General features: G+C 44.5%; 1 protein-coding gene across 10 annotated transcripts in view; it reads left to right on the top strand.

Annotated features, from left to right (window-relative positions):
* The window catches only part of NBEA (neurobeachin), an 862,398-nt gene that overhangs the window by 165,822 nt on the left and 683,037 nt on the right, over window positions 1-13,539 (top strand). For all 10 annotated transcript variants that reach the window (XM_075061639.1, XM_075061640.1, XM_075061634.1 and 7 more), the window contains exon 6: window positions 8,451-8,577. In XM_075061639.1, the coding sequence (XP_074917740.1) occupies window positions 8,451-8,577 (127 nt within the window). The remainder of the gene's footprint in view (window positions 1-8,450; window positions 8,578-13,539) is intronic.

Below are 13,539 nucleotides of genomic sequence, written 5' to 3'. Positions count from 1 at the left end.
TTGGGAACTCGGGCTCCACCTCAAGTCGAGTGGTGCAGCCCATCCCATGCTTTGCCTGCAACCACAGATAGCGGTGCAGGCCCTAGGCAGCTTCAGGTGCCGTCGATGCCTGAAGCTCTTCAAGCACCTCAAGAGATCTTGATGCTTGTGGTGCCGTCCACACCAGCTCCCGCAATACCCATCTTGGGGAAGACCCATGGTGAGACCTATGTGTGTGTCCCTCCTCAGCCGTACCGATCCCCATCAAGAGGGACGTCCCACCAGCGTTCGCCTGCCCAAAATCGTCCTGCCTCAGGATTGGAGAGGCAGGCTCAGCAGTGCCCTCTTCAGTCCCCACACCAGGGGCACCGATAGAGGGACTTGTGACATACCTTGCTGGTAGATTGGCGCAGACTCTGAGGCACACGCCACCCAGCAAGAACTCTGGGACTGGCCCAGATCTTCTCCAAGGGCCATCCTCACCTGTCTCCAAGAAGGTCACACTACTCAGGCTGATCCTCCTGGCAACCAACCCATGGTAGCTCCCAATCCCATTTGATGTCCCAGTATCGGTTGAGTAGCATGAGGTGTGGATCGCTGGGTATCCGCTGCAGATCCACTGAACACTGCCAGTCCCTGAGAGCCCAACCAAATCAGTCTCGCTTGGACAGCTCAGCTTCGGGATGCAGCAACCAGCACCAATCAGACAAGAGCCACTTCAGAGAGGCCAGTAGCCTTGGTATCCAGTCCCCTTCTTGTGCTCGAGGCTTCAGGGGGTAAGTCCCCACAGGTCCAGAAGGACCCGGGGGAGCGAGCTGCCGGACCACCACTGGACATGGTGGTTCCCACAGCACTGGCATCGTCCTCGTTGTCACTGGGTGAGGCTATCATGTGCCCCCCTAACCCAATTCCTTAGGATGACACCAAAGTGCACCAGGAACTATTGAAGAGGGTCGCTTCTAGCCTGGGGCATCAGGTCAGATGAATTGGAAGAGCTTTCAGACTCTGATGTCCTCAGCTCCTGCCAGGGTGTGTCTGCGCTTTAACGAAGGGGTTTCCAAAATCACTGATGCCCTGTGGCAGACTCCCCTCTTCCCTGGCCCCTATCTCTAAAAGGGCCAAATGCAAGTACTTCCTGCCAACCAAAGGGCATGAGTACTTATACTCCCACCCGGCCCCTAATTCCCTTGTGGTTGAGGTGGTTAACCACAGGGGGAGGCAAGGACAACCCAGGACCACACCCAAAAATGAAGACGTGAAGAGGCTGGATCTGGATTTCTTTGGACGTAAGGTTTATTAGTCTTCCAGCCTTCAGCTGAGAGTGACCAACCACCAAGCCCTCCTTGGCTGATATGACTTTAATATGTGGCAAGCCATGGCCACGTTCGAAGGGTTGCTCCCCGAGGCTTCCAAGAAGGAATTCCAAGTGATCCTTGATGAGGGCACAACTGTGGCCCTGGTGGCCCTCCAGGCGGCATTGGATGCTGCTGATGTTGCTTCCCGCACCATGGCTTCTGCTGTCTCTATGTGGCAAGTCTCTTGGTTGCTCCTCTATGGGTTGTCCACTGAGGCCCAGCAGTCATTGCAGGACCTGCCCTTTGGTGGTGGGGCCCTATTTTGGAGCAAACAGACAGCAAGTTGCATGGCCTTAAGGACTTCTGCACCATCCTGAAAACCCTGGATCTCTACATCCCAGTCTTAGCATTTAAGCTGTTCAGACTGCAGCAGCCTGAGGGTCAGAGGAGCCAGCCTAGTCAGGACCAGCCCCATAAATGAGCCAAGGGTTACAGGAGCCACCTGAACCACCCGCCTCCATCCTCTGCCCAGTCAGGCTCTGCCTGTAACAAGCAGAGGGCCAAATGGTCGTTTTGAGGGTGTGCTCAAAGGTGACCTACCAGACTATTCCCTGGATCCATCTTTCCCAGTGTTCTCCGACCACCTTTCCCCTTTCCACCCGGTGTGGACTGCTATAACTTGGCACCGCTGAGTCCTTACCACAGTGGAATGGGGTTATACCCTCCAGTTCCTTTCTACCTCCCCTGTCCACCTGCCTTCCCTGTCCCTCTTCAGGAACCCCTCTCACGAGAGTCTCCTTATGCAGGAGGTAAAGGGGTTACTACAGCTGGGTGTGGTGGTAGAAGTTTCTCTCAAATACAGGAACAACGGGTTCTATTCCTGGTACTTTTTAATCCCAAAGGCCAGGGGGGGTCTGCGGACCATCCTAGACCTGCGAGACCTCAAGTACCTGCAGAAGCTAAAGTTCTGCATAGTGTCTCTGGCTTCTATTATGCCACCCTCAACTTGAAGGATGCATACTTCCACATAGCGATCTTCCAAGGACACAGATACTTCCTCCAGTTTATGGTGGGGCCCCACCACTACCAGTTTACAGTCCTCCCATTAGGCCTGGCGACAGCACTGAGGGTGTGTACCAAGTGCATGTTGGTGGTAGCGGCTTACCTCACGTGTTGGGATATCCACATCTACCCGTACCTCAATGACTGGCTCGTCAAGGGTGGCTCCAGGTCTCAAGTCCAAATGAACGTTGTGGTGTTTCAAGCCACAAGCTGCTCTCTGGGCCTACTGGTGAACAACAACAAAGTTGACATTAGTGACAGTGCAGAAGATAGAGATCATTGGCGCGATCCTTGACTCTACCTGCGCCAGAGTGTTCCTGCCGCTGGAAAGGTTCCACATGTTGGCGAACCTCATTGCGGAAGTCTCCGCATTCCCTCTGACTACAGCCAGGGTCTGTCTGCGCCTGTTGGTCCACATGGCAGCGTACACTTGCATGTTCTGCCATGCCAGGCTCTGGATGCAGCCCCTGCAACAATTGCTGGCGTCAGTCTATTCCCAGTCCTGAAACCCCCTAGAGAAGATGGTTACCATTCCCCAGGCGATAGTTACTTTGCTGAGATGGTGGACTGACCGCAGGACAATCTTGGGGAGTTCCGTTCAACAGCCCTCCTCACTTCATCGAGTTGATGTCAAATGCCTTGGACCTCGGCTGGGGGGGCACATCTTGGCAACCTCCCCGGAGGAGGCATGGTTACACATAAATGTCAAAGAACTCTGAGCAGTCCAGCTGGCATGTGGAGTCTTCTTGCCCCACCTGTCGGATAAGTTGGTACAAGTCCTGATGGACAGCACAGCCTCGACGTTCTACGTCAACAGGTAAGAGGAAGTGTTGTTCGTTGATTCTCTGTCGGGAGGCGCTCCACCTGTGGGATTTCTGCATCAGCCATGAAATCCACCTGGAAGCTTGTTACCTTCCCGGTGTCAGGAATATGCTGGCAGACCAGCTCAGCAGGGACTTCTCCTCTCACAATGAGTGGTCACTCCATCCAGGGGTAGCCTGCATGATCTTCCAAAGGTGGGGAACTCCCCAACTAGACCTGTTCACCACCAGACAGAACAGGAAATGCCACAGGTTTTGTTCTCAACAGGGTCTGAGCATGGACTCCCTTTCCGATGCCTTTCTCCTGTCGTGGTCGGGGAGCCTGATGTACGCGTTCCCTCCGATTCCACTTATCAGCAGTGCCCTAGCAAAGATCAAGAGAGGCGAGGCATAGGTTATCATGATTGCCCCAGTGTGGCCTTGTCATTGGTTCAACATGCTCATGAGCCTATCAGTGGTCCCTCCCTGCCGAGCCGACCAGACCTGCTGTCGCAGGACCACAGTCGGCTCTTACACCCCAACCTTGGGTTCCTTCAACTATTGGCATAGATGCTGCGTGGCTGAACCCGGAGTGGCGGACTTGTTCGGAAGGAGTCCAACAGAACCTCCTGGAAAGTAGGAAGTCCTCAACTAGACTGACTTACCTGGCCAAGTGGACAAGGTTTGCCTGCTGGGCATCTGAACGGGGCATCTCTCCCCCATTCCTCCATACAAGCTGTCCTGGGCTACCTGCTCCATTTGAGGAGCCAGGGCCTGGCGCACTCTTCCATTAGAGTGCATCTTGCAGCGATCTTCGCTTTTCACCTGCTGATCCAAGGACAGACAGTGTTCTCCCGTGACATGATGATCAGATTCTTGAGAGGGCTGGAGAGAGATTTCCTGCAGGTGCGGGCTCCTGTCCAGCAGAGGGATCTTAACTTGGCCCTCCCTAGGCTCACTGGCCTGTCCTTTGAACAACTGGGTTCCTGCTCCCTTTCCCATTTGTCATGGAAGGTCACATTCCTGGTGGCGGTGATGTCGGCAAGAGCAGTCTCGGGAAATTAAAGGCTTGATCTTGAAACTGCTGTACATGGTCTTCTACAAAGATAAGGTTCAGTTGCAGCCCTACCTGGCTTTCCTGGCAAAGGTGGTCTCCACCTTCCATATAAACCAGGACATCTTCCTCCCAGGGTTCTGTCCCAAAGCGCACAAGACCATTAAAGAGAGGTGTCTTCATGCCCTTGATGTCCAGAAGGCCTTGGCTTTTTACTTAGAATGTACCAAGCCTTTCCATAAATCGACTCAACTCTTTGTTGCTACAGTAGATAGGATGAAGTGTCACCCGGTGTCCTCACAGAGGATTTCCAATTGGATTACTCCATGCGTAAGGACTTGCTGTGACCTGGTGGGGATTCCGCCCCCACCGATCGTTAGAGCCCACTCGACGAGAGCTGGGCCGCCTCTAGGCACCAGCGTTCCAAGCATGTGCTTGAGGCGGCACTTTTCAAGGGGCAGCATTTTGGCCCTTTTGGGGCGGCACTTTTCAAGGGGCGGCATTCGTTTATTTTTTTTCCTTTGGTGTCACTCTAGCTTTGTTTCTTTTTGCTTGGGGCAGCAAAAAAACTGGAGCCAGCACTGGACGAGAGTTCAGGCATCTTCGGTGGCCTTCCTGGTGCACATCCCTATCCTGGACATCTGTAGAGCTGCAACGTGGTCCTCCGTCCACACTGTTCATTGTGTCCACACTGTTTACTGTTCATTATGCCATCACTTATCAGGCCAGGGGTGACACTAGGATATTTTAGAGCTGTGTTGTAATCTATACGTCTGTAAACTCCTATCCACCTCCAGGGTTACTGCTTTGGAGTCACCTAGTATGGAATGGATATGAGCAAGCACTCAAAGAAGAAAAGTTACCTTTTCTGTAACTGGTGTTCTTCGAGATGTGTTGCGCATATTCTTTCCACAAACCGCCCTCCTTCCCCACTGTCAGAGTTTCTGGCAAGAAGGAACTGAGGATGGGGGAGCTGATGGCGCCCCTTACATCGTGCCATGTGGGTGCCACTCCAGAGGGTGCAGAATCGGTCCCCTACGGATACTGCTAAGGGAAAAACTTAAGGCATCAGTGCATCTGGCGAGCACACACACCTAATATAGAGTGGAAATTAGCAACACATCTCGAACACCGGTTACAGAAAAGGTAACTGTCTTTTAAACCACAACTCTTTTTAATAGATAGCTACCAAGATGGCTTCTATAGACTCTGAGCATGCATTGCAGACCTCTAAATGTGCTTGCATCATGTGAGAGACCCCTTATGTGGGGAGGCCCTCTGGTGATTATGCATGATTAATTTTCAAGAGACAGTACTGCAGTATACTACAGGAGAGGTCAGGATATATATACCTTCCCCAGCAAAGTGTCCAGGGGCCAATGGCTTATCTGTGAGCCCCTCTGGGCAGTTCACCAGCTCAGGTGATGCTTCCCCCTCTCCCAACCCAAGGAGAGGGCCCTTAACGAAGCTAAGATTCCTTTCTTCCTGCTGCCTAGGCAAAGACTCCACACGTATGAGCTAGTGGGGAGTGCGCTATCATAAAAAATTTGAATGCCAAAACTGAGCATACTCTAGCATATTCTATGTGGAAGAGATCACCTTATCAGAATCTGAACTTACCAGCTCAGTGGAGGAAACTCAGAACAACACACAGTCCTGTCCTTTATGAAAAAAAAAAAAAATGCATTAGGCTTAAAGCAGCCAACCAGACTACCAGTAAAAATTTGAAGCTAGACAAATTCAGGCTAGAAATGAGGTCCACGTTTTAACAGTGGGGAGAATTAATCATTGGAACAATTTACCACGGATTGTGGTAAATTCATTATCACTGGACATTTTTTAATCAAAACTGGATGTTTTTCTAAAAGAGCTACTTTACTGCAAACACAGCTATTGGACATGAAGCAGAAATTATTACAGGGAAATGCTATATACCCTTTGTTATGCAGGGGATCAGACTAAAATCAGATGATCACAATGGTCTTTTCTGGTCTTAATAATCTATGAATATATAAGGGAGAGAATGAATTGTAGTTGTGTAGGGGCTGGTTGTGACTCTGTAGTAAAGGTTGAGTGATCTTTTGCGCTTAAAGCAGGGATTCATTATCTTTATTATGCATGGAAAATGTAGCATATCCTCCCTAAACTTACAACACTTACTGAGTACAAAATGAATTTTCTAAGAATTGAAAAGCAAAGCTGTTAATTAGTTTGTTAAAAACTAATTAAAAACTGTATCCTTTAAGAAAATTAGAATCTGTGTGTCTTTTGTCATCCCAGATTTTCTTAACAGACTAACATAGGCTCTTCAAACTTTCCACAGTTAACGTTAATTGCAATTTTGTGCGTAGGCTATATTTGATTAAAGTAGGTTGTAATTAAGCCAATTTATTAATGACTATCTAATTGTTATAATACAGTTAGGGTCAGGTCAGGAATTATCTTGCATGCAACAATTTTATTAGTTGTAATGAGGCAGCCCTATGAGGAAGACTGTGGAAGTATTTGTGCACAGTAAAAGGTAACCAAACAGCTTTGACTCTATCCTGTAGTGAACATCATGATGGGGTTAAAATATATGAAAAATGTCTTTTTAAAAATCAGTTTAGTGCAATCTGGGACCACAAAAACTAATGTGTTTTTCATAATTGTATTGCTGTCATGGCATTGCTATCAGGAAGAATGAAGTTTGGTTGGTTGCCTGAACTGTGTATTTCCATACCTTAATATGTTTGGATTTCTTTTAAAGCATAATCTTAACAATGAATTGCTTTGGGTTTTAATGCTTGCATTTGGGATAATTAATCCCTGTAATGTATTTTCCCTTTTAAGTTACTGATATGTAGTCTCAACCTTAACTGCATTTAACATAGTTTTTTTGTCTTGGAATATGGCATGTAGCTTGTGAGCCCTTGATGAGTGACGGGATAATTGAGCTATTGATAATGATAGAGCAAGAAGAGAGTTTAGGTGAGAGGAAATAGAGGTTTTTACTGAGTTAAATCTTTAGTTGGTAGTTGACACAGTTGCATATGTGCAACTGGGCAGTTGAGATTTCCAAGGAATAAGTTGTAGAAGGAGAAGAGAGGACCAAGGACAAAATCCATTGGGACGCTGATGAAAAATGGGCAAGGGCAGAAGATGGAAGAGCTCCTGATGAAGTTGTGGAAAGTAGAACAGTAAGCTGAATATAAAAACAAGAAAGCTCAGAGATGGAGCAAATGACAATTGAAAGCACAGGGATGAATGTAAGATGAAGATAGAAATGACTAAAAAGCACTGTCATTTATATTCTTATGGTAAGTCTTAAGAGGACTGTGCTGGGGGGAGAAGTTGTCGAGGCAAAGGAAAAAAACACCATCGTCAAAGCACCTGGATTTAAAGGGGAGGAGGAAAAGGGATGGTAGATGGAGTGGCAGATGGGGTAAAAGAGCCTTTTTTAGGATAGGATAATTCAGTCATGTTAGAAAGCAAAGGGGGAAAGAAATTAGATGAGATGTGTAGGGGACAGGATGATACAGGGAGTCAGAGAAATCAGAACTGGGAAGAGATAATGTCACAGGACATAGCGCATTGAGGGGTTAGTAGATGCTCATCACTTTTGAAAATCAGGTCACTTCTCTTTAGGTGTCTGAGTATGGATTAGGAACCTAATTTTAGGCACCTAATTGTTGACCTCCATGTATGATATGATACATAATATGTGACATAGAGGAAGAATGATTTTCTGATTGTGGCATTGAACGGGGACTTGGGATGTTTGGGTTCAGTTCCTAGTGGTTACTTAAGGACACATTTTTAGAGGAATTTAGGCACCTAATGGGATTTTCAAAGCACTGAGGTGCCTGACTCCCAAAATGGAAGTTAACTGCCTAGGTTCTTTTGAATTTACCTGTAGGCATCTATCTGCATTTTTAGGTACCTAAATTCTTGAAAAAATCTAGCCCTTAATGTCTTTGTGCGACATTTCTCTCTTTGTAAAGTGAAGATATTTCCTATCTCTCAGCAGTTTTATGAGAATAACTGCTGTTTTTGAGACACCAAGATTTAATATTGCCAATACCTAGATTAATGTGTGTAGATGTATTTAATCTGTTTTCCCTGATACATCAGCTAATAATTATCTAAAAGAAAGGAAAATATTTTGCTCTGTGCTTCAAAAGTTGTATTGCTTGTAAAGATTTAATGGAGGTTGTGCCTAAAATTCCCTTTGTCTCAGAGTTTTATATTACTTTGTCCTTAATTATTCTTTCTTTTCAGTTTTCGCACTAGCAAAGGAGTTGGCTACTCTGCTCATTTCGTTGGCAACTGCTTAATAGTTACATCATTGAAATCAAAAGGAAAAGGTTTTCAGCATTGTGTGAAGTATGATTTTCAGCCACGCAAGGTAAGCAAAATAGTGTTCACCTGAAGTATTATTATGAAGCTGTGATCAAGTACCTCTGTGAGGAAATAGACTCCCTTGGTGTCACAATAAAAGTGATCATTTCTCACTTCTTATTTATAATTAATTTCTATGACTCTGTCATATCAATTATATGTCAGAGTTAGAACAGGACATCATCACAAGAAACAATGGGAGATATATAGGACTCCATTGTGCTAGGCGCTGTACAAACACAGAATGAAAAGAGTCCTTGCCCAGTGCTTAAATACTGTTGAAACAATTGGAATTTTAGACAGAGAACGATTGTCAGGGAATTTTTATAATCCTGATGAACTGGTTTAGTTTTATTTTTAAAAACTATGTTTCTGTTCAGTAAGCTTCAACATTCTTCTAAATATTTGGCCCTTCATTTTCAAAGAATCTATTATCAAACTGTACATTGATGAGAGCTGAAGTAAAATATCCAGCTAACCATACTGACAATTGCCTCACCCAATTTTGAAATGGAATGTTGAGTAATGAAATGAAACTCAGTGGCTTATGTATGCATTTCTAAGGTTCCTGGAAATTAAATGAATACTATGCAACACATAGGGATGTACAGTATGGATTAAGTTTATTCTCACTTGGAATATCTGGAATTGAGGTTTGCTACATATTTAAATACTGCTTGAGCTGTTATAATAAGGAAATTTTGTTTGGTGATGGGCAAATTCTTCATCTTTTTTTTTTAAGAAATATTTGAAATGTAGTTGGATTTTCAAACAACTCTGCCCTCCATTTAGTGAGTTCTTGGTAACCCTTGCAAAGGTGTGACACATTTGGTCATCTGCCTCTCCAGAGGTCTGATGTCATGATACAGCTTTCATACAGTAAATTTTGGAAAGTTGACGTGTAGAAAGATGCTGGGGAAAAAAATTAGCTGCCTGCGTCCAGTAGGAATATTTTGCAATTTTGTCCTCTTTCTTTATTGCTCCGGAGCCTACTTTTTGTTTTGAATTTGTCAGCATTTTAATATAACTAACAAATACACCGCTACCTCGATATAATGCCACCTGATATAACACAAATTTGGATATAACGTGGTAAAGCAGTGCTCCGGGGGGGCGGGGCTGCGCACTCAGGTGGATCAAAGCAAGTTCAATATAACACGGTTTCACCTATAATGCGGTAAGATTTTTTGGCTCCCAAGGACAGCATTATATCCAGGTAGAGGTATATGTTTTATTACATAGGTCATTTAATTTCTGAGTAAAAATACTGAAATTTATTTACTGAATTTATTTAGCATTTGGGGACTTTGGTGATATTAGTGCCTGTAATGAGTCTACTGGCAGTGATGCAGATTTTTGTTGCCTTATCTGTTCCATGGAGAAACAAGCTTTCACCTTTCTCCTGTATCAGTAGAGATTTGAGATTTCTGTTATTCCTAGTAACATGAACATTTCTCTAGCACCTTCCACTGTTAATTTCCACAATATGTAATTCTGATGCTTCTATGGGGATAATGATTCTGTTGGCTTCCAGTTTTCATTCTCGTTTGGACTGGTTATCCAGCACAACAGCTTTATATGTCTGTTACGGTAAACTTGTTTGGTTTTTTGCCTTTCTTCCAGTGGTGTATGTAGTGTTGTTATATGCTTTGCTGGGATACTGAGATGTTATGTGAAGTAAAATCTTTGTTTGCTCATTAACATGCATACTGGCAAACACATTCCTTCTATTGCTATGTATTGTTGATCCAAAAGGGGCAAGGAATAAATCTTTGTCAGATTTTTTTTACCTGTGTGAGTAGCTCATGTGTCTAGCCTGTTGCAAGTTTGTGTATACACCTCATAGTAGGCCCTAATGGATTCCTGCTGGATCTATTGGCAGTAATCAGACTCTGTGGTATTCCATGCCTTGCAAATTGTAATTGCATAGATTTTAAGGCCAGAAGGGAACACTGTGCTAATCTGTTCTGACCTCATGCATAACGTAGGCCATAGAACATAACCCAGTAATATCTGCATCAAGTCCATAACTTTTCTTAAAATTTAGGGCTCAGACACACCCGGTTGGGTTAGGTGTTTCATTCTTTTTTTAAATTAAAATGCCCTGCATACGCATGACACAAGTTTCTTCCAAATTAACTGGCCAATTAGTGCAAATTGGATAATCCACTTTGAAAATAGATTAAATTAAATTTATGTGGATGCATCTATGTATCAAATTAATTTTTCAGTCCTCACTGCTATCCCATACTACATTGCTTTACACCAGGACCATAGTGTGTTTGCCTATGTCACCTCTACTTCTCTGGGGTTATGTTGGCTGGATTTCACGGCTAGCCAGGAACTATCCACTTGTGGTGATGCACTTCTGGAGCATTACATGAGCATGGAACCATGCAGAGGGTCAGGGATTTTCTTGTGATCTGGGGAGAGGAGACAGTTCAGTCCTACCTTAACAACAGATACCATAACATGAAGATATACTAGTGTATATCAAAGCAAATAACTAAGAGGGGTCACTCTTTGGACTTCTCATTGCTGCAACACTGGGAATGGGCAGCTGCAGAATTATGGGGAACTCTCCCTCTCCCCCAAAAGAACAGAAACAGGACCTCTGTCAGTGGTCCAAGTACTCACCCCTACTTTGAGGATCAGATTTTTTCCAAGAAGGCCACTACCTAACTCTGGTATGTTATGGACAGCACTGAAGGCATCAAAGAGAACACAGTCTCTTACTCTGACCAGATTTCCCATGGAAGCCAGGATCTTTTCCCGACATGAAAAGCTAAGGCAAACCCATAGAAGCAAACAATTCCCAAAACCCAGGTGGACGCTCAGCATGATAGTGCTGGGAAGCAGACCTCTCCCAGTAAGTATTCTATCCTATATTATAATAAAATTGTATGGGAAACTTCAAAAATCTTTTGTTCTGGTTGTCCAGTGGGCACCACCAGGAGTTAAGAGCCTTTCCAAACCTTGCCAGCTTCCAGCCCTCCCTCCCCACTATGCTGTGTTCTAAAAATTGGTATCTGGGCCTGGGAATTTAAGATCAGAAGGGGATTATTCCTTGATATTTTCAGTTCCCACAGGTATTTGCTTTATTGGCATCCACCCCCAACACTCCTTTCCTATGCTCTTCATGTTTCTTTTCCCAGCTGGTTGACCACTGGCCCCTCTGCCCCTGGTCAAGCTATTGCTCTGCAGTCATGGTTTTTTTTTTTTTTTAAAGCCCTTGTAATGTAGGCATGTTTATTGAACAGTCAGTTATAGGAAGAAAAAGGCAAAAGCCCCTCCCCCCTAATAAACACTTCGCTTCACAATTTGAGCAGTACCCAGAAATTTCAGCTATCTTAGCATTTTATGAGATCTGTTTCCCAAAGTGAAATAGTAAAAATGCATAGCGTTCATAAGACAGTTGGGTAGCTGAAAATAAGATTCTCAGCATTAACTACTTAAGTTCAAAACAGTTACAGCAGAACACTATTTATTTTGCTGTATGCTTTGTGCAGGTTGGCAGGTTATATAAAACAGAAGTTAAGGCAAAGAAAATGCTCTATTTTGGCATGATGTCACTGAGTGCAAAATGCCTAGCAAATCTCCGAAAAAAAAAAAGACCAAAACTGAAATGTTTGGGAACTTTTGTCAGCATCCCAGAAAAGGGCTAAGAAAACAGAAGAGTGGAGGGATGTTCTTCTTGCAGAGAGACAAGGACTGAGAAGTTGTCATTGCTGAGAGAGAAGATGACACAGAATTGACAAGGGAAACCACTGAGAAAGACAGGGATGGGCAAAAACAGCTTCTGGACATGATGTAAAAAATTAGTCTTGATGGAGAAAATTTTGGTGCAATGTTTTGGCTCAGCACTGCAACCAAAGCCCGTACCATGTCCTGCAGCCCACAGAGAACAATGTGTACTGGGAGCAGCAATACCATTTCTAAAATTCAAACAGGCACTTTCTTTCCTCCACCACCACCGCCCAGGATGTTGAAAACAGTGAATGCTGGGAGCCCGCCTTAACTTCTACACCCACAAATGATGGTTTCTTCCCACTCTGTCCTATACCAGAAGACAAAGGCAACAGGTACCTACACATGGGTGTGACCAGTACATCACAAACATTTGTACAAACTCAGAACTTTTAGGCATTTGTTACACATCTTCATTGTAATGTTGTGTAAATTTGCTTTTTTATGTTGTGATTGGAATCAATAAATGTTTGCGGTTTTGTTCTATAAATGGTGTTTATTTGCGCTGTTTGATCAGTAATAATTTTCACAAAAGTTCACTAAAGTCTCATAAAACACCAGATATCCCATAAATGATAAACACCTCAAGCAGTTGCATAACCCATTTTAAAAACCATATAATCTTCTATTCGAGTAAAACCGTATACAGAGTTATGAAACCATGCCACAGTGCATAATAAAATTACATTGCAACACTTCAACTCCTAGCTTTAGAAAAGGAGCACAGGGCATCCCTGACCTGTGGCCCTGGTGATTTGCTGTAATTGGCAAAGGAAGCCTCACTGGTTGTTCATAGCTGTCTGAAACTCTTTGCATCTCTGCTTCCCACCTGTCAGTGAGGTGCTCTCTCTTCCTCTCACAGATGGTATGCAAAACACAGCAAGCAGTTGTGACATGAGTCTCCAGCCTCACTATGTGACAAGGTCATCTTCCTTTCAGCCTTACGAATACATACTCCACTGTCATTTTGTAGCTACTCAGAATATAATTAAAAAGGTCCTTTCTGCCATCCTAAGTGTCTAGTAAAAGGCTTTATAAGGCAGGGAAATTAAGGATAAGCAGGCTATCCCAGAATGATAGTGGGAATCACAACACCATCATAATAGTATAATCAGTATCATCTGGAGATGGTGAGCTTCCAGATGGCTATGGCCACACATTTTCCACACTGAGGGAAGGTTTCATGTTGGTGTGTTGCTAGTGCAGCTTCAGGGTGAGCTCT

The sequence above is a fragment of the Chelonoidis abingdonii genome, chromosome 1 (genome assembly GCF_003597395.2).
Source record: "Chelonoidis abingdonii isolate Lonesome George chromosome 1, CheloAbing_2.0, whole genome shotgun sequence".
Lineage (NCBI taxonomy): Eukaryota > Metazoa > Chordata > Testudines > Testudinidae > Chelonoidis > Chelonoidis abingdonii.
The sequence above is the reverse complement of the archived record's forward strand: the minus strand, read 5'-3'. Positions and strand labels throughout refer to the sequence as shown.